The 25,338-nt window shown below is 45.3% G+C and overlaps 1 protein-coding gene across 1 annotated transcript in view; it reads right to left on the bottom strand.

Moving 5' to 3' along the window:
- LOC145361781 (protein phosphatase 1 regulatory subunit 12C-like) overlaps positions 1 to 24,630 on the bottom strand; it is a 77,440-nt gene extending 52,810 nt beyond the window's left edge. Inside the window, exons 1-6 of the mRNA XM_080217749.1 lie at positions 24,181 to 24,630; positions 14,458 to 14,588; positions 5,156 to 5,274; positions 2,718 to 2,877; positions 1,807 to 1,951; positions 82 to 156 (exon numbers count right to left, since the gene is read on the bottom strand). Of these exons, the coding sequence (XP_080073875.1) occupies positions 82 to 156; positions 1,807 to 1,951; positions 2,718 to 2,877; positions 5,156 to 5,274; positions 14,458 to 14,588; positions 24,181 to 24,510 (960 nt within the window). The 5' untranslated portion in view covers positions 24,511 to 24,630. The remainder of the gene's footprint in view (positions 1 to 81; positions 157 to 1,806; positions 1,952 to 2,717; positions 2,878 to 5,155; positions 5,275 to 14,457; positions 14,589 to 24,180) is intronic.
- Between the last annotated feature and the right edge of the window lie 708 nt (positions 24,631 to 25,338).

The following is a 25,338-nucleotide window of genomic DNA, read 5'->3' as shown; positions in this document are numbered from 1 at the left end:
CAAGACAGGAATAAAATGTCAATTACTGAGGAAACAAAATGCAGACCTCACAAAGCAGCAATAATTTGCAGGAACACTCACATCATCCTGTTTCTTCTGTAGATCCTCAAGTAATCCCAAAATGTCCTCATCTGCAACATCGAATGGTGTCTGGCCCTATGGAAGGTGAGAGAAGAGGGGGAAAAAAGATTGCACTTCATGCTAATTGCCATTACTAAGCATAAGACATCCTGATAATTGAATACCTGCTCAGGAACCAATTCATTTTTCCCCACATAGTATTGTAAAAAATAATGGCCAGCTTAATCACAGACTTTGTATAAACTCTTCATTTTCCTCCCTCCTGTTCTTGAAGACACGTTCTCTTACAGTTTACCCTATATCCATTAACATAGGAGTGAGGGGATGACCAAGACTTTTTCTATTTATCATAAGCCACAAGTTCCACAATTGCAGCCACAGGGACCATAAAAGTCAAACATTTACTTAAAAACCAAAATGAACTTTCCATTACAAGAAGGGGCAACCAGTGCAAACTTGAACATCCTGCTTTCCATTCTCTTTTGGTAGAGAACCAATGGAACAGGTTTTCATATTCAGAATGGTGGTTAGCACTGCTGCCTCACAGCGTCAATAACCCGGGTTCGATTCTGGCCGTGGGTGATTTGCGCATGTTCTCCCCCATGTCTGCGTGGGTTTCTTCTGGATGCTCCGACCTCGTTCCACAGTTCAAAGATACTTAAATTAGGTGGATTAGCAATTGTAAATGCATAGGGTTGCAGGGATAAGATGAATGGGAGGGGGTGGGCAAGATTTCTTTTGGAAAATTGGTGCATACTTGATGGGCCAAATGTCCTTTTACTGCACTGCAGGGATTCTATGGACCACAGTTGGGCAGCACGATAGCACAGTGGTTAGCATTGCTGCCTCAGTTCCAGGGACCCATGTTCAACTCCCGGCTTGGGTAACTGTGTGGAGTCTGCATGTTCTCTCCGTGTCTACGAGGGTTTCCTCTGGGCGTTCTGGTTTCCTCCCACAGTCTGACAGACATGCTGGCTAGGTGCATTGGCCATGCTAAATTCTGTGTACCCGAACAGACACCAAAGTGTGGCGACTAGGAGATTTTCACAGTAACTTCATTCCGGTATTAATGTAAGCCTATTTGTGACTAATAAATAAACTCTGAATGTGAAATAGCCACTGAACAAAGTTCAGAAAATGACACGGTGGCACAGTGATTAGCATTGCTGCCTCTCAGCACCAGAACCCAGGTTCAATTCCAGCTTTGGGTGACCGTCACACGTGGAGTTTGCATGCTGTCCCTGTGTCCACATGGGTTTCCTTCTGCACTCCAGAGATGTGCTGGTTAGATTGATTGGTCACGTTAAATTCATCATAGCGACAGGGGGATTAGCAGCATGAATATGTGGGGTTACAGGGATAGGGATTGTTGTCAGTGCAGGCTCGATGAGCCGAATGGCCTCCTCTACTCTGCAGGGATTCTATGTTGGCAAAGATTACATAGCTCTTGCATCTGATTTTCTTTCCATTTAATTTCAAGGAATTGAACAGGAATGCATGTAAACCTTCTCGTTAGATTTTTTTCTGGATTTTACTCTGGTGAATGGATGGATACTTAAATTGAACTAAATCACAGAGCAAGTAGAGGAAGATAATTCTCCACAGAAATCTACATTCAAAGAACTTATTTATTTTGACTAGATATTCCAATTTGCTCAGAGTGATAAATTGTACTTGAAGGTAACAGTGGGGAAAAAAATTATTTTTATCGTAAGGTAAACTTACCGAATTATTTAATGCTTCCATGTCACAGAAATGCTCCACAAGAAGCCTGCAGGAATCTTCCATTCCCCAGTGTGCAGCAGCATGCAGCGGAGTCCAGCCGTCCTTATCTTGCGCATGAACACTGAATCCTGCCTGAAGGAGTAGCCTGCAATGAAATTACATTGGTCAAAATGGAAGGTAGCATTGAGATGAATCACTCCAGATGTGAAGTGTTGACTCAGCAAACCCATCCAAAAGTATGACTCAACAGCAGGCAAAACAAATGATGAAAAGAGGAAGCCTTTTTGGACCACCGTGCTTGAGCCATTTCTCTGAAAATGCTGCCAATTAATCCCAATTCTCCACTCTTTCAGTTAGTTTCTTTCCATAGACTCCGTCAAAACCCTAATTTTGATGTGCAGATGCCGGTGTTGGACTCGGGTAGCACAATAAGAAGTAACACAACACCAGGTTAAAGTCCAACCGGTTTGTTTGGTGTCACAAGCCTTGAACCCAGGTCGCTGGTGGTGAGAGGCAGCAGTTCTAACCACTGTGCTGTCAATTGGTGATAATGGGTCTGTGTGTATAAGCACAGCCAAGTGGCAGCACAGGCATTTGGCCTTCTCTCAGCACCAGAGACCCACGTTTGAGTGGGTCATTGTGCAAATGCCATGCAGACATTCTCTCCATGTCTGCATGGGTTTTCTCTGGGTGCTCTGATTTCTATCCATAGTCTGAAAGACATATTGGTTAGATGGATTGACCATACTAAATTCTCCCTCAGTGTACCCAAACAGGTGCCAGAGTGACCACCAGGGGATTTTTACATTGCAAGTCTACTTGTGACCAATAAATAAACTTTACTAATAAAACCTTTGTAGCCCTGGTAGGAACACATTCCAGACACAGGATAAAAGGGAGTTTACACTTGCCTCATCACCTCTATGTAGCCTTTGGCAGCAGCAACATGGAGAGCATTGGCACCAGATTTTGGGTGAGATGTGTCTTCTATCTTCCCACTGTTGAGCCACTGCCTAGCATGCTGCAGCATCAAATCCTCTTCCTCGCGTCTAGCAGATTCCACATCAATCCCTAAAAAAAACAACAGCGGGAGCAAGAGCAAGGACACAAGAGGCTTAAATATTGCACAACAATGTGGGTGGCACCTCAAAACAAAGAGTGATACAAGGGTTGCGACAAGCACATTAAATCCTATGAAGCCATCCTGTTTTAGAAATCACAACATAGTCCCAACCATTTGAAATTGAGGCATTGCTGGATCGGAAGCCAAGGTGGGTCAGTGAACATGATGACCGCTGTATCCTGAACATGCACTGATAATGGAAGAAGTGATTACAGTCACTGTCACAACACCTCAAAATGTCCCATTTCCCGTTCCAACATGAAAAAAATCACCACCATGAAAACCCTACAGGGCAAGCAAGACTTCCACGTCAACACAGTGTGCAGCTCCCACTGCTCCTGGATAAGCACATCTCAGACGCAAGCGCTGAGCTGAATTACCCCATTTCCGTGTTTTGCAAGTTATGGAAGAATGATTACGTGAGTGAGGATTCACTACAAATAGCAGCTGTGATCTTGTGCACACTTAAATGCACCAAGAAATGTCACTAGCTGAATAGGAAAGAAAGGCTTACTTAGTGCCTTGCATCTCAAAGAATTTTACATGTAATTAATTACTTTCGAAGTCATGGAATTATGTAGTGCAGAAGGAAGCTGTCCAGTAGTTTGCCTGTCTTTTCCCACAGCCATATAAATTATTCACTTTAGAACATGCCAAATTTCCAAAAGATAGTCAGTGACCAATTTGTACACAGCAAAGTTCCACAAACAAATCCAGGCACATGTGAAGTAATGCATTTTCTAAGGTCTAATACCACTAGGAAATATACAGTAAGTGGCAGAACTCTTAAGGGTACTGATAGGCAGAGGGATCTGCATAGACAAATACACAGGACACTGAAAGTGGCACAGGTGGAAAAGATAGTCAAGGCGGCATACGGCATGCTTGCCTTCATCAGCTGGGCCATTGAGTTTAAAAATTGGCCAGTCACGTTGCAGCTTTATAGAATCTTAGTTGTGCCACACTTGGAATACAGTATTCAATTCTGGTTGCCACACTACCAGAAGGATGTGGGGGCTTTCGTGAGGGTACAGAAAAGATTTACTAGGATGTTGCCTGGTATGGAGGGCATTAGCTATGAGGAGAGGTTGGAGAAACTTGGTTTGTTCTCACTGGAACGACGGAGGTTGAGGGGCAACCTGTTAGAAGTCTACAAGATTATGAGGGGCATGGACACAGTGGATAGTCAGAAGCTTTTTCTCAGGATGGAAGAATCAATTACTAGGGGGCATAGGTTTAAGGTGCGAGGAGCAAGGTTTAAAAGATGCATGAGGCAAATTTTTTTTCAACAGAAGATGGTGGATGCCTGGAACATGCTGGTGGGGAACGTAGTGGAACCTGATACGATAGTGACTTTTAAAGGGGTGTCTAGACAAATACATGAATAGGATGGGAATAAAGGGATGCAGTTCTCAGAAGGGTAGGAGGGGTTTTAGTTCAGTTAGGCAGCATAGTTGGTGCAGGCTTGGAGGGCCTGTTCCTGTGCTGTAATTTTCTTTGAACAACAAGATGACAAGGGCGAGATATTTCATTCTGGTGAAGAGTCATATTGGATTCAAAACCCTACCTGTTTCTCTCTCCACAGATGCTGCCGAACCTGTTGAGTTTTACCAACACCATGTTTTTATTTCAGATTGGCAGCATCTGGAGTATTTCCTTCTTGTATTAATCCATTTTAGCGAGGGATAAAAATTGAGGAACTTTCCTGCCAAATTGCACCATGGGACTTTATTACAGCCCCACCTTAGAATGGAACTGATTTTGGTTCAACGCTTCATCTGGAAGGCAGCTGGAGGTCGTGCCCACTGAGCACTGCCACCCTGGCATTGCCAACAGGGCCAAAGCATTGCCCAAGGGACAAATTGCCAATGCCCATGGGACCCCTTAGCATTGTCCATCGGGCATGGGTCAGTGCCAAGGGTGCGAGGGGTGATCCCACTGCCACTCTGCATAGAATTGGCAGGGGAGGAAGGGAGGCCAATGATCGGAGCTGGCATTCTGCATCAGCACTGCAGGGAGAAGGGGATCAGAGAAGCAGCCTTGCGGGGATCACAGGGCTCTGACACTGCAGCGTTCCCTCAGTGTTATCGTGCTCAGGTCTCGGAGGGAGACTTGAATTAACAATCTCCTGACTCAGAGGCAACAGAGAGACTCTGACTGACACGAATGGTATTTGTAATAGAGACGTTATTGTACCGCCCATTGTTTCCAGACACCTTCACATACCCTGCTTGTTAATGTGATCCTGTAGCAGGGTCTCCATGTAGTCCTCCTCTGCGAGGTCAATAGGCAGCTGCCCGTCGCTATTCACAGCAGCAATGTTGGCACCATGGCTGATTAAACACCTACAACAAATTAAATTGAACATGCATGGTTACAGTTTCAGATAAAAATAAAGAAATATAATTGCTGGGGGAGATATGTACAGAACACCACCAGGAATTAAAGCAGGAAGGAAGCCAAGGTGAATAACAATCTATGTCAAACTTACAATCTCCAAGCTTTAAGTTGGATGCAGAAGGCTAAATTGGAAGAGGTTTTTCATAGAATCCCTACAGCATGTAAAGAGGCCATTTGGTCCATCAAATCAGCACCAAAAACAATCCCTCCCAGGATCTATTCCCGTAACCCCACATATTTACCCCCAACTTATGCATCCCAGGACACTAAAGGGGCAATTATCATAACCATTCCACCTAACCCGCACATCTTTGGACTGTGGGAGGAAACGCACAGCACTTGGAGGAAACCCACGCAGACGAGGGGAGAATGTGCAGACCACATAGACAGTGACCCAAACCGAGAATCAAACCTGGGCCCCTGTTGCTGTGATAGTTCGAAACAGGAAGAAGCCATTCAGCCCTACTAGTTTATTCCAGCATTTATGCTCCACATGAATCTCCTCCCATTCATCTGCATATTGTTCTGTTCACTCATTCTTGGGATGAGGGCATCACTGGCTAGGGGTTTGTCAACCCCAATTCATCCTCGAGAAAGTGGTGGTGAGCTGGTTTCTGAAGCAACTCCAGTCTACGTGGCATAGGTACACCCATAGTGCTGTTAGGGAGGGAGTTCTAGGATTGTGACCCAGTAGCGGAATGGTGATATATTTCCAAATCAGGATGTGGGTGGCTTGGAGGGGAACTTCTAGGTGATGATATTCCAATGTATCTGCTGCCCCTGTCCTTCTAGGGAGGAGCGGCTGTGGGTTTGGAAGCCTTGGTGAGTTCTTGAAGTGCATCTTGTTGGTGGCACACACTGCTGCCACTGTGCATTGGTAGTAGAGGGAATGGATAGAGTGCCAATTAAGCAGGCTGCTTCATCTTGGATTGCATCAAGGTTCTTGTGTTATTGGAGTTGCACTCATCCAGGCAAGGTGTGGGTATTCCATTGCATTCCTGACTTGATATGTGGACAGGCTTTGGGGAGGCAGGTGGTGAGATATTTGCTGCAGGATTGCTTGCATCTAACTGCTCGTGTAGCCACGGTACCAGTTCAGTTTCTAGTCACTGGTAACCCCAGAATGTTGACAGTGAGGGATTCAGCGATGGTAATACCATTGAATGTCAAGGGGCAATGATTACACACTTTCTTGTCAGAGATGGTCATTGCATGGCATTTGTCAGGCACGAACGTTATTTGCCGCTCGTCAGCCCAAGCCAGGATATTTTCCACATTAGGACATGGACTGCTTCAGTGTCTGAGGAGTGTCAATTAACAATCATCCCCACATCTACCCTTAAGATAGGAAGAAGGTAATTGATGAAGCAGCTGAAGATGGTTGGGCCTAGGAACTCCTGGAGTGATGGCTTGGGACTGAGATAATTGACCTTTGTGCTAATGATTCAAGTCTGAAGAGCTTCGCCCCCAGAATTAACTAAGTTATGCCAAGGCTCCTTGCTGCCACACAGTCAAATGCTGCCTTGAAGGCAGCCATTCTCATCTCATCTTGTTTTTTTTTGCCCATGTTTCAACCTAGGCTGAAAGCTGTCAACAGCTGAGTGGTCCTGGTGGAATCCAAATTGAACACCAATGATCAGGGTATTGCTAAGAAAGTGCCATTCAATAGCATGGTTGATAAAGCCTTCCATCGCCTTACTGATGGGGCAGTAATTGGCTGGGTTTGATTGTGTACACAAGGCACACTAGGGCAATTTTCCACACTGCTAGGTGGGATCCCAGTGTTGTAGCTGTACTTAAATAGCTTGACTAGCACAAGTCTTCAGTCCTACTGTATGAACATTGTAAGGATGCATAGCATTTGCTAGCTACTATACTACCATGCCATCCCAGCTTCATCTTTTGCACTGTTATACTGAGCTGCCCATCATGGAAGACGAAGTATTTGTGCAGTCATCTTCCCTAGTGAGTTGTTTAATTGTCCGCCACCACTCATATCTATTGCTTGTTGTTGCATGTCTCTGTCTAATTTTAAAGCTCTGATAAAATCTTAAGAGTAAGAGAAGATACAAAATCTCTATTTTAACAGAGAGGACGCATGGAGAAGGAATGCAGAACACCATAAAGCCCGTGCACTACTGTATAGCATTTATGAAGAGCAAAGTTAGGAAATGGAAAAGGGTGGTAAAGTTTAGAACTCTCCTTTCACAAACAGCAGTCAATTGTTAATTACAAATCTGTGATTGTTCGAGTTTTTTGTTAACCAAAGGTTATGAAGAAATAGGAGACAAAGGCCTCATGTCAGGCACACAGAGTTAGGTCACAGATCAGCCATGATCTCACCGAACGTTGAAAGAAGTTCAACAGGCAAATGTCCTACCCCTGTTGTTGGCAGCAGAAATTCCTAACTAATTGATCCAACACTCAAGCTGATCTCAAAAGAATCCGTTCAAGCCAAGACCATGGATTTCTCCTCTTACACTGGGCTAATCTACAACAAACTGCTATCATGGCACCTTTGACTCACAAAAGACGTGCCAAGGTATATTGACAGTAAGAAGTCTCACAACACCAGTTTACCGTCTAACAGGTTTATTTGGTAGCACAAGGTTTCAGAGCGCTGCCCTTTCATCAGAGTGTAGACTTGGATTCACAAACTGGCACTTATAGATACAGACTCAATTGCAAGATAATGGTTGGAATGCGAGTATCTTGTCTGCTTTCTTGCATCTTTGTAGAAACTTAACGTGTTGATACGCGCAATCTTCTTGGAGATCCTCTCCACAAGGTGTAGCAAAGAAGGGAAACAGATAAAAGGTATAGGACATGAAGGCATGGAGGGAGATGCATGAACAGTAGATAAAACCAATAGAGAAAGTGCTGGAAAATCCCAGCAGGTCTGGCAGCATCTGTAAGAAGAGAAAAGAGCCAACGTTTCAAGTCCATCTGCACTAGAAACATCAGTTCTTTTTTGCCACATTGTCTTTTCGGTTTCAGATTCCAGCACCCGCAGTAATTTGCTTTTTTCTTAAAATATAGGATAGAAACATTTGATGGAGAAAGATGGGTCTTAAGACAAGAAGTGGAAAGGCTGAGCGAGGGAGTTCCAAAGACTACGTCTCAAGCAGCTGAAGGCTCTGATGGGTTTTCTCTGGGTGTTCCAGTTTCATAGAATCTTAGAAACCCCACAGTCCAGAAAGAGGTCATTCAGCCCATTGAGTCTGCACTGACAACAATCCCACCACAGGCCCTACCCCCAGAACCCCACACATTTATCCCACTAATCCCGAGACACTAAGGAACAATTTAACATGGCCAATCAACCTAACCCACACGTCTTTGGACTGTGGGAGGAAACCGAAGCATCCAGAGGAGAGCCACGCAGACACAGGGAGAACATGCAAACGCCACACGATCAGTGACCCAAGCTGGGAATTGAACCCAGGTCCCTGGAGCTGTGAGGCAGCAGTGCTAACCACTGTGCTACCATATTGCTGTTGTGTTTCCTCGTGCAAGATGTGCAGGTTAGGTGGACTGGCCATAGCAAATGTGCGGGGTTGTGTGGATAGGGCGGGTGGGTGGACCTGAGTAAGATGTTCTTTCGGAAGTTCAGCACAGACTTGATGGGCAGAATCACCTCCTTCTGCACTGTGGGAATTCTATGGTTAAAGGATATTTGGCATGTTTCTGCCAGCCCTTCAAATATAATAGTCTATTTGATAGTCTGAACCAAATGATAGAAGGCTTTGGCTATCTGCTGTAACATTGCCTTCTATGACCCAATGTTTAATTTTACTTCATAATACCGTGAACTGCCTTGGGAATGTTAATTACATCAGAGGCATAGTTGCCACACAAAGGCATGTTGTTGTTGCACTGGACAGAAGCATCAATTTAGGGAACATCTACCAAATCTCCAGAAGAAACAAGAACCCTACATGTCCTTTAGAAGTTCTAAATCTCCAGTTTTGCTATTGTTTAATGTTACCTTCCCATCAAACTAGAGAAAGTTAATAAAGAACAATGTAGAGGACGAATGCTATTTCAATGTGTCCCTGGTAACAGTTGTACAAATGTTTTGCAGTGATGTAAAGGGAGGCTGAAGAAATTCATGCTGCTATTTTATTAAAGTGAATCAGTTCCATTTGCTGTGCATTTAGTGAGGCCTCACATCTTATCAGTTGTCTCATACCAACAATTAATTATCCTTGAGAGCAACTGCAGAGGAGAAGAAAAAAAATAAGGAGGGTGCCTGAGAGAAAGAGAGAGAGAGAGAAAATTAGTTTCATTAGATATCTGGCAGAAAAGTTTATTTATTAGTGTCACAAGTAGGTTTACATTAACGCCGCAATGAAGTTACTGTGAAAATTTCCTAGTCGCCACACTCAGCACTTGTTCGGGTACACGGAGGGAGAATTTAGCACAGCCAATGCACGAACCAGCACATCTTTCAGGCTGTGGGAGGAAACTGGAGCACTCGGAGAAAACTAACGCAGACACAGGGGAGAACACACAGACTCCGCACAGGCAGTGACCCAAACTGGGAATCCAATCTGGGTCCCCACCACTGTGCGGTAGCAGTGCTAACCACTGCACCACTTGTGAAAAAATATTAACTACTTTGAAAGCTCATTGCAAATGAAGAGGAAAATACACAGTTCAGTTTAAAGGAATATTGGAGAGAATGAGTTTGCGAGGTTTTTTAAAATTCCCTCCAGAGAAAAGCTTGTTGTTTTCAAAGGGAGGTTAGTCCATCAGGGAGGGATTGGTTAACTATTGGTACCACGTTGTATCCTGTTCAACTCAATCTCAAGTCACTGCCGGTAACAGTTCCAGTCCAACTAACATCAAAACATCGGTGCTTCACCAGAGTGGTTCCCTCTCCAAGCTAGTTTAAAATTGTTGGTTGTACCCCAGGTACTCTCACTGTTAAAGCAGGACAGAGTTCAAAACTGACACATTCACATTATCTGTTAATAGGCTGAAAGGCTGATATTTGGAAGTACCCGATTATCAACTTCTATCCCCACATTTGAGATGGAAACAGCCCATTTAAAAAGTGCATGTGCCACAAGTACACCACCCCCCCCCCCCACCTCAAAAATAGTGCCACACTGCAATGGGGCAACATGATTGTATGGTAAAAATTTCCTTGATTAACATGAATATTGAATTCGTTCTTATATTTGTAACACAGGACATAGAAAATAGGAGCAGGAGTAGGCCATTTGGCCTTAGCTCTGGACTCCCTCACCATCGGGGTCCAGTCCAGATCCAGGTGGTGGTATTGTTAGAAGGGGTATGGTGCAGTGGTTAGCACTGCTGCCTCACTGTGCCAGTGGCCTGGGTTCGATTCCAGTTTGGGTCACGGTCTGCATGTTCTCCCCATGTCTGCATGGGTTTCCTCCCAGTCTGAAAGATGTGCCGGTTAGGTGCTCTGATCAGAGCAAGGTGCTGGACTGTGGTGACTAGGGGAGCTTCACAGTAACTTCACTGCAATGTAAATGTAAGCCTTACTTGTGACTAATAAATAAACTTGAGGTACAAGAGGTGCCTGAGCGAAACAATGGGACCACAGGAGTCAACAAATGCTAAGGGAAAAGGGAATGAAGAGTTGAGACGCCAACGGCCAATATGGAGGGTTGGGCCTTGTTCCTTTGTAGGTACTCCCCAATTTACTTCAAGGAATACAACATTTAATACAGACAGACGTAGCTTATTAGCAAGACTCTCACCGTTTAGAGCAGTTCAAAAGGATGGGCTGTTTCCTAAGAGTGCAAGTAACATACCACCAAATGCCTAATGCAATATTCATAAGGCCATAAAAATTGGAGCAGAATTAGGCCACTGGCCCCACCGAGTCTGCTCCGCCATTCAATCAAGGATGATATTTTTTTCATCCCCATAACCCCTGATCCCTTCATTAATCAAGAACCTATCTCTGTCTTAAAGACACTCAATGCCCTGGCCTCCACAGCCTTCTGCGGCAAAGATTACCATAGATTCCCCACTCTCTGGCTGAAGAAATTCCTCCTGATTTTAAAGGATTGTCCCTTTAGTCTGAGGATGTGCCCTCAGGTTCTAGTTTTTCCTACTAGTGGAAACGTCCTCTCCGCTCCTACTATTCTGCTGCTCTGTCTTGCTTTAAAGCCAAAGACAATATTGCTGAGTCTTCTCAAACTAAGTAAAGGGTAACTGCTTGGAACAGATCCTTGGGTCAATTAAAAAGGTCAGACTGAGACTTTTTCTTTATACTCCGTTTCAAAAAATTGATGTCTAAAGTTAATTAGAAGACTCTCAATTAGTGAGCTCGTTTCTACATACATTGGAATTACAAGAAAAAAAAATACAAAGGTAGAAAGCATTAGCCTGTCCGCCCTGTCACTGGTGACTATGCAAGTCCATCAGACCATTTTCTGTAAGCTTTTATTAATAATTCTTCAAACATTTCTTTCATATAGTGGATTCATCATCTTCAAGGATTCAGGTGCACCAGAAGCTTGGGGACATTTTTGTCAAGAAATCTGAAATCTCTTTATTCAGGAGAGATAGGTCAATTGACAGCCAACACCCTTTAAGCCACTGTCCCCTGTACTATGAACATAAAGTAAAAGTAAAGTTTATTTATCACAAGTAGGCTTACATCAAAACTGCAATGAAGTTACTGTGAAAATATCCGAGTTGTCATACTCTGGCACCTGTTTACATAAGAACATAAGAAATAGGAGCAGGAGTAGGCCATCTAGCCCTTCGAGCCTGCCCCGCCATTCAATAAGATCATGGCTGATCTGTTGTGGCTCAGTTCCACTTTCCCGCCCTCTCCCCATAACCCTTAATCCCCTCTCTTATCAAAAACCCATCAACCCGCTTCTTAAAAATATTTAGCGAGGCAGCCTCCACCACTTCAACAGGCAGAGAATTCCAGAGATTCACCACCCTTTGAGTGAAGAAGTTCCTCCTCAACTCCGTTCTAAACCGCCTCCCCTTTATCTTGAGGCTGTGCCCCCTAGTCCTACTGTCTTTTTTGAGCGGGAAGAGTCTCTCCACCTCTATCCTATCCATCCCATTCATCATCATATACGTCTCAATGAGATCTCCCCTCATTCTTCTAAACTCTAGCGAGTACAAGCCTAGTTTATTCAGCCTCTCCTCATAGCTCAACCCCCTCAACTCCGGTATCAGCCTAGTAAACCTCCTCTGCACTCCCTCCAGGGCCAAAATATCCTTGCACAGGTGCGGCGCCCAAAACTGCACACAGTACTCCAGCTGCGGCCTCACCAATGCCTTAGCATGGCCAATGCACCTAACCAGTATGTCTTTGCCTGTGGGAGGAAACCAGAACACCTGGAGAAAACTCACGCAGACATGGGGAGAAGTTTGGGCAGACAGTGACCCAAGCCAGGAATCGAATCCAGGTCCCTGGCACTGAGGCAGCAGTGCTAACCATTGTGCCGCCTTGCCACCCACACTGATGCAGAGGAAAAACAAATCAGGGGATTAACTGGACTCCTCTGGGTTACAGTTGCCGGGACAGTTTTTGCACACTCCTCTGGTGTCACAGAATCTCTACAATGCAGGAGGCTATCTGGCCCATCGGGTCTGCGCCAATGCTCTGACAGAGAATCTGACCCAGATCCACCCCCTATGTTTAACCTCACCAAACCTACATAGCTTGAGACACTAAGGGGCAATTTATCATGGCCAATCCACTTAACCTGCACATCTTTGGACTGTGGGAGGAAACTAAAACAACCAGTAAAAACCCACTTAGACACGGGGAGAATGTCTGTGTGGAGTTTGTAGTCACCCAAGGCTGGGAATCGAACTTGGGTCTCTGGAGCTGTGAGGCAGCAGTGCTAACCACGGTGCCAACCACCCCCATATCGCAATGATGGACCCAAAAATCACATTCCCAATTTCCGATACTGAAAGGCAAATGTCTTTCAGACATGTCCAGCTCACACCATCTTTAACTGCTCGTCTTGCATCTCAGGAGAAGCTAATCTTGGATCAGGAATATCAGTATACAAAATGATGACACTGCTGCCCACACCCCTCCCCGCCACGTTCCAAAGTGCTTCCTGGCACTACAAAGGAGATATGGGGGTGAAGTACAGGAGACAGTAAGCATGGAGAAAGAGAAAGGTCTTAAGGAACATTGCAGACCCAATTCCAGGTGTTGCAATCTCTGGTTATGTTTCTAGCGTCAAGTTACAATTGTAAATTGTTACAGCCACATTGGTCCCCCTTTCCTTTTAAAAAAATGTCACAGGGATAGTCAATTTGGGAAGAGGATCCCTTTTGCAGCTTTAATGCGAGACCTCTCCTAAGGCAGAGTGAAGAAGCCACAGACTGTGTTAGCACAACTTAAAATAGTGCTAAAAAAGGGATTGCTCAGGAAAAAAATAAATGGAAGCTTGAATATTTCTTGCACAAAGCACCCAATTTCCCTGCAGTCAACACTGCAAGTGGGGCTGTCTGAAGTATCGAATTTTTATACTTTCAGCAAATATAGTAAAAATCTTTCACACCCGGTATGAAACTTTGACACCTCAGTTAACACACACTGTGAATGCAGCTGCTTGATATTTCAGCCACCCACATCAATACTTCACCAAATAACAACTTGGAGCTAGAGATCACAAATGAATCATTAGCAACCCACACAAAGCTAATGAAACGTACAGCAAGGCCTTGGCAAGACGCCAGATGATTACTACTCTCAGCTACCGGAGAAGCCAGTGGCACAGTGGTTAGTGCTGCTGCCTCACAGTGCCAGGGACCCATGTTCGATTCTCAGCTTGGGTCACTGTCTGTGTGGAGTTTGCACATTCTCCCAATGTCTGTGTGGGTTTCCTCCGCATGCTCCGGTTTCTTCCCACAATTTGAAAGATGTGCTGGTTAGGCGCACTGACCTGAATAGGAGTGTGGCAACAGGGGAATTTCATAGTAACTTCACTTCAGTGTTAACATAAGCCTTACTTGTGATTAATAAATAAACTTTACTTTAATAGTTCCTCAGCAGCCCTGCTGAGTGCCACACATGGGCAAATTTTACCTTGGGGGAAGAACGACATTGCATCTTCAACATATAGATGAGAATTGACCAAAGTAACGTTAAAACTTACTCAACAATTTCAGAATAGCCGCACGACGCAGCCACATGCAGTGGAGTCCATCCCTCATTATCCGACAGGTCAACATTGGCGTTATGTGCCAGCAAGAATTCCACCATTTCCAGATTTTCATCTATACACGCCTGAAAAAGACACAGACACTGTTTGAGACAAGAAGTGGAATTTGTTCACTAACACGTTCCTTCTGCAGAACAGGATCCATTCTCACAGGTACCAATAAAAAAATTTTCACTGGATCACAGAATCCCTCCAGTGCAGAAGGTCATTCAGCCCATTGAGTCTGCACCAACCACAATCCCACCCAGGCCCTATTCCTGTCACCCCACGCATTTATCCTGCTAATCCTCCCGACATTCAGGTCAATTTAGCATGGCCAATTAACTTAACCCACACATCAATGGACTGTGGGAGGAAACCTATGCAGACATAGGGAGAATGTGCAAACACAGAGAATGACTCAAGGCCAGGATTGAACTTGGGTCCCTGGTGCTGTGAGGCACAGTGTTAACCATTGTGCCACCTGTTACATATTTGATATGAGCATCATTGGCAAGGGCAACATATTTACTGCCCATCAGAAGGTGCTGATGAGCCACCTTGTTAAATGACTGCAGTCCACATGATGCAGGTACATCCAAAGTGCAGCCAGGAACAGAGCTCCAGGAATCTCAACCAGAAACAGTGAAGGAGTGGCGATACATGTCAGGATGGTGTGGGGCATGGAGGGTAACTTGTAGTCAATGGCATTCCCATGCATCTGCTGCCTTCGCTCTTCGAGATAGTAGAGGTCACGGGTTTGGGAGATGGTGCCGCAGGAGCCTTGCTGAGTTGCTGCAGTGCACCTTGTATATGGTGCACACCTTTGCGGTGCATCAGTGGTACAGGAAGTCAATACTTAAAGCGGTGGATCGAGTTTCAATAAGCACATTGCTTTGTCCTGGATGATATTTCATCGCTTGAATATTGCTGGAGTACATTCTTCTAGGCAAGTGGAGAATATTCCATCACACTCCTGATTTATGCCTTGTTTATGTGATGGACAGGCTTTGAGGAGTCGAGAGGAGTTTCTCCCGCCCTCTATTCCTCTAACCCCACACATTTGTCAGAGCCAAATCTCTTTTGCTTGCACATCTTTAGTCATTAAGGGACAATATAGCATGGCCAATCCACCTAACCTGCATGTCTTTGGACTGCTGGAGGAACAGCAGCACCTGGAGGAAATCCACACATGCACGGGGAAACATGCAAACTCCACAGACAGGAATCAAGCTATCCACTGTGCCACCATGATGTGTCGAAACATCACTCATGTAGTTCAATAATGGCTTGGTGGCACAGTGGTTAGCACTGCTTCCTTACAGCGCCAGGGACCTGGGTTTGAATCCCAGCTTGCGGAGTTTGCATGTTCTCTACCGTGTCTGCGTGGGTTTCCTCCGACAGTCCAAAAGACACGCTGGTTAGGTGGATTGGCCATGGTAAATTTTCCTTCAGCGTATCTGAACAGGTGCTGGAGTGTGGCGGCTTGGGGATTTTCACAGTAACTTCACTGCAGTGAAAAAATAATTTAAAAAATTGCTCCTGTAAGGCACCTTGGGATATTTTACTATGTTAAGTGGTGCTACATAAATTAAGTAATTTTCAATTTAAAAAATTTCCTTCCCCAATAGTTATTTTGCCTATTATTTCCATGTGTGAACCCAGAGGAAAATCTTGGCATAGTGTCCAATTGAAGAAAGCATTATGAGTCAACTCAATCCACTCAGTGAGAGCGCCTGAACAGAATCAGCATAAAATTACCCTGTGCACCTTGGAATCCCCAAACCAAGTTTTGCAATTAGGTATCAGTGACATCATACACAAAACACTTTCTTGGCTCACATTACAATAATCTGCAACCCAGAAACCAGCCTTTCAGCCCAATGGTCTATGTTACTGATTATATATTTATATTCCACATGCACCACCTTCCAACCCATTCTATTCCTATCATATCATCTAGCGCCTGCCTTAAAAACATTTACGCAATCAACCTCAATTACTCACTGTGGTAACAAGTTCCACATTCTTACCACTCTCTGGGTAGAGGTTTCTCCTGACTTCCCTATTGGATTTATTAGTGTCAAACTTATATTTATGAACCCTCGTTTGGGACTCCCCACAAGTGGAAACATTTCAACTCTGTTTACTCCATCTAAAACCCTTTGCAATGTTAAAGTTATAACAGGTTATGCCTTGGCAAGAAAGATTGAAAGTAAAAGGCCAAGTTTAGAATCTCAGTTCTGGTATTATTCTGGTTATTCTTTCTTTACATTACAGTGCCTCTGTACCTTCTTGGCAATAGGGTAATCAGGACACTGCTCAGTATTCCAAGTGTGGTCTAACCAAGGTTCTAGACACATTCATAGTCCCAGCTGGTAGAAATCAGGAAGCAGAAACCATTCGTTCGACTAGGAGGCAAATGCTCTGCAAGTTTATTTATTTGTGTCACAAGTAGGCTTACATTAACACTGCCATGAAGTTACTGCCACAATCCAGCACCTGTTCAGGTACATTGGGGTGGCACGGTTGCAGTGATTAGCACTGCTGCCTCACAGCACAGAGACCTGGGTTCAGTTCCCAGCTTGAGTTACTGTCTGTGTAGTTTGCACGTTCTCCCTGTGACTGCCTGGGTTTTCTCCAGGTGGTCCAATTTCCTCCCACAGTCCAAACATAAATAGGAGCAGGAGTAGATCATCTAGCCCTTCGGGCCTGCCCCGCCATTCAATAAGATCATGGCTGATCTGAAGTGGATCAGTTCCACTTTCCCGCTTTCTCCCCATAACTCTTAATTCCCTTGTCTATCAGAAATCTATCTGCCTGTGACTTAAGTATATTCAGCGAGGTAGCCTCCACCACTTCAATGGGCAGAGAATTCCAGAGATTCACCACCCTTTGAGTGAAGAAGTTCCTCCTCAACTCTGTTCTAAACTGTCTCCCCCCTTATTTTGAGGCTGTGTCCCAAAGACGTGCATTGACCCAAAGAGGCGCTGGAATGTGGTGACTAGGGGAATTTCACAGTAACTTCATTGAAGTGTTAGTGTAAGCCTTACTTGTGACAAATAAACAAACTTTAACATTTATTGAGGGAGAATTTAGTACGGCCAATGCACCTAACCAGCATGTCTTTGGACTGTGGGAGGAAATTGGAGCACCTGGAGGAAACCCACGCAGGCACAGGGACAACATGCAGGCTCCGCACAGACAGTGACCCAAATTGGGAATTAAACCTGGATCCCTGGTGCTTGAGGCAGCAGTGCTAACCAACATGCTGCCCCAGTTTATAGCAAGCCTGTCTTCTCCAGGCTGCAAATGACCAAAAAAAAACATTTGTAAAAGCACTTTGTAAAATTGCAACATTGCTGCAGGTGGTGTGTGTGTGCACAGTGCGGCTTTATTTATCAGTTGCCTGCAACATCACTTTGTCTCGTACACCGAATTAAGCGGAAATCCACTTTGGTGAGAAGAGGGTGTGCTCATGGGTTATGTCAGGTTTAACCAAAACAATTGTGATTTATGTCCTTTTGTGTTGCAGCCCTTGATGTTCTCAGCAAGCATTAGCACAGGTTTTTTTTGTTGCTTTTTTTCTTTTGTAATGCCACAGTTCCTTATTTTTGACTGATTTGAAAGCAGTTCCCTCCCCCACCCCAGTTGGTAATAGACAACGCAGTTGTGTACCAAGCTGTACAGGCACGGAGGCACAGTGGCCAACACTGCTGCCTCAGAGTGAAGGACCGGGTTCGATCCCTGGCGGCAGGTGACTGCAGAATCTGCATCTTCTCATGTCTGCATGGATTTCCTCCGGATATTCTGGTTTCCTCCCATAGTCCAAAGACACACAGGTTATGCGGTTGGGCCACGCTAAGTTGCCCCTTAGCATCTGGGGGGCTAGCTAGGGTAAATTCATGGGTTACAGGGATAAGGTCTGAGTGGGATTGCAGGTCAGTGCAGACTTGATGGGCTGAATGGCTTCCTTCTGCACTGTAGATTCTATGAAAACTGCATTTGAATAGCACATTTTGTACAGCGGAATGCCCTAAAGGAGTTTCCCGTGAGCACTATCAAACAAAATTTAACAGAGTCATATCAGCAGATATTGGAACGTGTGACCAAAAGCTTGAGTGAAGTGACAGGTTTTAAACAGTGTTATGGAGGAAGGAAACCTAAAAGAATGAGGAACAGTTGACGACTCCAGGTCTGTACTCAGAAGTTTAGAAGGGGGGGGGGGGGAAAAAGAGAGAGAGAGAGAGAGAGAGGGAAGAGAAACGGGGGCGGTGGTTCTTATTGAAACTTACAGGATACTGCAAGACTTGGATAGAGTGGGAGTGGAGAGGATGCTTCCACTAGTAGGAAAAACTAGTACCAGAGGGCATGACCTCAGGCTAAAGGGACTATCCTTTAAAACAGATACAAGAAGAAATTCCTTCAGCCAGAGAGTAGTGAATCTGTGGAACATTTTGCTGCAGAAGGCTGTGGAGGCCAGGTCATTGAGTGTCTTTAAGACAGAGATAGATAGGTTCTTGATTAATAAGGGGACCAGGGTTATAGGGAAAAGGCAGAAGAATGGGGATGAGAAAAATATCAGCCATGATTGAATGGCGGAGCAGACTCGATGGGCTGGGTGGCCTAATTCTGCTCCTATGTCTTACGGTCTAATTAAAAAAAACAAGGAGAGAGACTAGTTGGTAAGATACTAGTTGGTATCCGGGTATTCAAAGGCATTGGGAAATCTTTGTACATAAACCACATTGCCACTAAAGTCAACAAGCAGATACTGCCATCAATTTGCAAGTCAAATGGTTGGAAAGTTTAGGCTGAAGTGCAAGAGTAAGGAAGCCTTACTGCAATTTTGAAGATGGAGCATCATATGTAATTTTGGATTCTGCTCTTTTTGGCTCAAAGGATATACTTGTCTTAGTAGGGGCTGCAACGAAAGTCCATGAGATTGATTGTGCAAGATGGCGGTCTTACCAGAAGATATCTTTGGATTTGAGGAGGACATGAGGTGATGTCATTGAAACAAATGGTTTTTGAGAGGGCTTCATAGGGTAGAGGCTGTTTCCCCCATCTGGGGTATGAAGATTTGGAAGAATATTAGTCTCAAAATAAGGTATCAACCATTTAGAATCAAGGCAAGGAGAAACTTCTTCAGTCAAGGGGTTGCGAATCTTTACAATTCTCTAAACTCAGAGATTAAAGTTTTAAAGTTAAAGTTCATTTATTAGTCACAAGTAAGCTTACACACACACAATGAAGTTACTATGAAAATCTCAGTCGCCCACACTGAGACGCCTGTTCGGATACACTGAGGGAGAATTTAGCATGGCCAATCCACCTAACCAGCATGTCTTTGGACTGCGGGAGAAAATTGGAGCACCCGGAGAAAACCCACGCAAACACGGGGAGAATGTGCAGACTCCACAGACAGTGACCGAAGCCAGGAATTGAACCTGGATCCCTAATATCAAGAAATCGGAATTGGGAGATTGCAGAGATTACAAGGAGCAGCAGGGCTACAGAGATTTGAAAACAAGGAGAACCATTTAAAAATCAAGACACAATTGGACTGGGAACTAACACAGGTCAGTGAGCAGAGTTGGGAGGGGAGCAGGGGTATTATGTTTGAACTGGATGGTATAGGTTAGGACACAGTCAGAGAAAGCTTGGAGCAGGCAGGGAGGGACATTGCTGCTTGAACGTAGGAGTTGGAACAGGTCACATAGCCGAGAAGGGTCATTGCCAAATATAAAGTTTGGGAGGAGATGGATTCTATGTCAGATCAAGCCAAGAAAATACAGTTGCATTATGTGCAATTCATCCTGTTAAGACAGATGCAGTTAGTCCAGAAACAAAAAACAGATTTGTTAGAAGGGGAAGCAACAGGTTGTGGGGATCAAGCAGAAATGGCTGCTTTTACACAGATTGATCAGCATTTGTGAAGGACAGCCAAGACTTGCATTCATCTAGTGCCTTATCTTATCCTCAGTGTCATACAACAAATGAATTCCCTTTGATGTATATTCCTTGTATTTATATCTCACCTCCAAGTTAATAAAATGGCCTATGGAGACTCTCAGGAGCACAACCAGATAAAAGCTGACTCTGAGCCAAGGCATTTGGACGTGTGACAGAAACTCTGGTCAAAGAGGTAAACTTTGGGGCAGGATAGAGAGTCAGATTGATCACAGAATCCCTACAGTGCAGGAAGAGGCCATTTGGCCCATCAAGCCTGCATCAGCAACAATCCCACCCAGACCCTAAACGCCACATTTTAAACCCTGCTAATCCCCCAACATTAAGGTTTGATTTAGCATGGCCAATCAACCTAACCCACACATCTTTGGACACTAAGGGGCAATTTACCATGACCAAATCAACCTTAGCTAAACATCTTGGCACTGTGGGAGGAAACCGGAACACCCGGAGAAAACCCACACAGACATGTGGAGAACATGAAAATTCCACACAGACAATTATCCAAGGCTGGAACTGAACTTTGGCCCCTGCTGCCATGAGGCAGCAGCACTAACCATTATGCCACCATGCTGCCCTAGTTTGGAAATAAAAACAAACATGTGGGTTCATCCAGAAGAAATTTCAGAGCTTAGGGAGCTGAAGAAACAGCGGATGATAGTGGGATGAACAAAGAGTCACAAGAGACCAGAGTTAGAGGAACGCAGAATTCGTGAAAGATTTATAGGGCTGGAGTTGGATTGCGAAATAGGGAGGGGCAAGGCCTGGGATTGAAACACTCTGAAGTAGAGGTGCTCCTGAGTGTGACACAATGCAACACAGCAAGCACAAGGGAAATAGGCAAACAAGACTCTACACAAATTAAGGGCAGCAGAACTTTGGATGAGTTTATGTTGATGACAGGTAGAGGATGGGAGGCCAGACCAGGGCAGTACTTAGTTGAGTCACAGTGGCATAGTGCTTGGCACTGCTTCCTCACAGCACCAGGGACCCGGGTTCAATTCCCAGCTTGGGTCACTGTCTGTATGGAGTCTGCACGTTCTCCCTGTGTCTGCGCAGGTTTCCTTCCACAGTCCAAAAGAATGTGCTGGTTAGGTGCTAAATTCTCCTTCAATATACCTGAACAGGCGCCAGAGTGTGGTGGCTAGGGGATTTTCACAGTAGCTTCATTGGATGCTAATGTAAGCCTACTTGTGACTAATAAATAAACTATAATTTTACTTTGTGTCTCGGGGCAACGAAAGCACAGCTGATGGGCGGGGGGGGCGGTGGGGAGACGAGTATGACACCATGGAGCTGAAAACAAGCAGGTTTGATGCTGGAAAGAATGAGGTCAGAAAGCTCAGTTCATTCTTTAAACAGAATCACGGAATTGCTACAGCAGGAAAGGGGACCTTTCAGTCTGTCATACCTGCGCCAGGTCTTCAAGTGAATCATGCACTTCGTGCCATTCCCTTTCCCAGATAGCAATCCTCCTAAATGCTTTGATGAAAAGTCAGATTAGCACGCCTTTAATGATACCGTGGGTGCAGACTCAATGGGCCGAAGGGACTCTTCTGCACTGTATGACTCTACACTTCTACCACACTCAGGCAGTGTGTTCCACTCATTGTACAAAAAGGTTTCTCCTCCTGTCTCCATTCCTTAGTCTTCTTAATCCTTCCAACTGATACCTGTACACAAAGCTTTCACTTTGTGCAGCAGCCAACATGCAAAAACATACAGATCATAGAACAGCACGCGAGGCCATTTGCCCCCATCACTTTAGTGTGGGGACAGCAAAGAGGCAACCACTTAGTACCATTCCCTGCCTTCTGCCTTAACCCAGCACAACACCAGCTAATCTGCATCTGATGACGTTAGTTGAGTAACTATTAGACTACATGAGGAAATCTCTGGTCTTCCAATCATGTCATGAGATAACGAGTGTCTCACATTCCAAAAGGGCACCTCTTATGTTGCAGTAATGTTTGGAGTGGAGATTGTCCTTCTGACTCAATGCTCCAGAACCAAGCTCACACCCATTGAAGAGTTACACCTCTAACAACTTTTTCCTTTTCCGCTTTCATAGATGCTGGCTAACCTGCAGTGCATTACCAACACAGAATCCCTACCATACAAAAGGAAGCCATTCGGTAGAATCAGAATTACTAAAGCTCAAAAGGAGGCCAGTTGGCCCATTAAGTCTGCATCGACTCAGCATCTTTGGACTGAGGGAGGAATCCGGAGCAACCAGAGGAAACCCATATCTGCTTTAATTTCCAAACTAGGGCAGCAGGGTGACACCGTGGTCAGCACTGCTGCCTCATAGTGTCATGGACTAAGGTTCGATTCTTGGTCGTATTTGTCTTGCATGGGTTTTCACCAGGTGTTTTGGTTTCCTGTCACGGCAAGGTGGATTACCCATTGTAAATGGGCAGGGTTAGGGAAATAAGGCAGAGGGGAAGACATGGATGGGACGCTCTTTTGGAGAATCGGGGCAGAGTGGTTAGCACTGCTGCCTCAGTGGCAGGGACACAGGTTTGATTCCCAGCTTGCGTCACTGTCTGTGCAGAATCTGTAAGTTTGTCTCGTGTCAATGTGGGTTTGCCTTGGGTGCTCCGGTTCCCTCCCACAGTCTAAAAGTCATGCTGGTTAGGTGGATTGGCCATGCCACGTTCTCCCTCAATATACCCAAACAGCACCTGAGTGTGGCGACTAGGGGGTTTGAACAGTAACTTCATCACAAGTAGGCTTATTTTAAAAGTCCAAAAGATAAAACCATAAGTCATTGGTCTAATTCTGCTCCTCTCAGCCCATCAAGTCTGCTCCACCATTCAACTATGGCTGATATCTTTTAGATCCCCATTCTCCCATAACCCCTGACTAATCAAGAAAAGTGTGCAGGTTAGGTTGATTGGTAATGTAAATTGACCCCAGTGACGGGGGATTACCAGGGTAAGTGTGTGGGAAATGAGGCCTGGGTGCGATTGCGGTCAGTGCAGACTCGATGGGCTGAAATGGCCTCCTCAGTATTGTGGGGATCCTATGAAAAATAAACCAACTTTATTTTAGTGCAGACTCAATGGCCTCTTTCTGCACTGTAGGGATCTGATGAACATATCACAGAATCAGAGAAAAGTTAAAATCAAATTTTAAAAAACTGGACTGCTTTGTACTTTTAAATACTTTTTAAATGTACAAAGTCAACATAAAGGAGAAATAGAACAAGTTGCGAGAAACCGTATAAGGGGTGCCAAATTATGAAACTACCTATATGGGGCCCACCATTTTCAGCTGGCAATTACCCAGTTTTACCCCTGAAACTTTCACAACCACCCCCAGAAGTTTCATCACTTTATTCTCAAAGCCAGTTAGCTACTAATGGTGACCCAAATTCAACACTTCGACAATATGTGCCATTCCCCGCAATGTTCTGGCCAGTGCCACAGAACAACTTTTAAACTTTTCCAAAACTTTTGAACAGGTATACAAGTAGTTCCAAGAAGCACCAAGATGCGGATACCAGGGTGCACATTGGAATTCGTAGTCCCGATCGCTCTGAGTGACCGTAGCTCCCAAGGGAGGTGAGACGGCACCCAAACTACATTTCCCAGAGGTCCCGGCGCAGTAGTGGTGACCTCCACGCGTGCGCTGTTTCAGACGGCCGGCATCACTCGGCATACGCGCCGCCGGCTGCCGGTGAAGCGCACGCGCACTTCCCACCTGGTGGAGGGCACTGATTCCGTCCGTGTTGGCGCAGTCGACGTCGGCGCCTCCTCTCAACATCTCCTCGGCGTCTCTCGCGTCTCCACTGGCGCAGGCCGCCAGGAACTCCGCCGCCGCCTCGAATCTCACCCGCCGGGGGCTCGAACCGCCGCCGCCACCACCCGCGCCGGTCCCCGTCCGCGCCCCCAGCCGCCCCAGCCATCGCGGTTCGCCCGCTTCCAAGTCGGTGCAAGAGCCCTTCCAGCGCTTCAGCTGCTGCTTGCGCTTCTCCTTTGCGGCGACGGCGGCTGCAGCAGCGGCACCACCACTTCCCGCCCGCTCCGACATCTTGGAACTGCAGCCGCCCTCTTTCTGCTGGCGGGGCGTGCGCACTGACGTGTGATCCGGCGGCTGATGTAATAAGCAGCGGCCTTCTGGGAAATGTCGTTCGAAGATCCTCTGGCGTTTGGGATTCTGGGAATTGTAGTCTTGACGCATGCGCTCTGTTTAGACGGCTTGCTAGACAGCTCGGAATGGTGGGAGTTGTAGTTTACAGCCCTTGAACCTTGATGGGTATCTCACTCAAGGTACTTAAGAAGGTTTGAGTTTATTTATTAGTGTCATAAGTAGGCTTACATTAACACTGCTATGAAGTTACTGTGAAAATCCCCCAGTCGCCACACTGTGGCACCTGTTGGGGTAACACTGAGGGAGAATTTAGCATGGCCAATGCACCTATCCCAGCACGTCTTTCAGACTGTTGGAGGAAACCCACGCACACACAGTTGGCCATGATGAATTGCCACTAATGTCCAAAGATATGCAGGCTAGGTGGATTAGCCATGGCGAATTGCCCCCTTTAGTGTCCAAAGATATACAGTTAGGTGGGTTGGCCATTCTAAATTGCCCCATAATATCAAGGGGATTAGAAGGGTAAATATGTGGGAATAGGGCTATGGTGGGATAGTTGTTGGGGCTGACTTGATGGGCCAAATGGCCTACGTCCGTACAACATGGATGATATGATTCTATGAACATTTATTCATGGAATGTGGGTGTCACTAGTAAGGCCAGCATGCACAACCTTGGATTTATCATGGGGGCATAGACTATCAAAGCATGGAAGTAATGTTAAACCTGTATAAATCCTGGTTTGGCTCTAACGGTAGTGTTGTG

Source organism: Carcharhinus amblyrhynchos, chromosome 35, assembly GCF_965287045.1.
Source record: "Carcharhinus amblyrhynchos chromosome 35, sCarAmb.v2.hapA, whole genome shotgun sequence".
Classification (NCBI taxonomy): domain Eukaryota; kingdom Metazoa; phylum Chordata; class Chondrichthyes; order Carcharhiniformes; family Carcharhinidae; genus Carcharhinus; species Carcharhinus amblyrhynchos.
The sequence above is the reverse complement of the archived record's forward strand: the minus strand, read 5'-3'. Positions and strand labels throughout refer to the sequence as shown.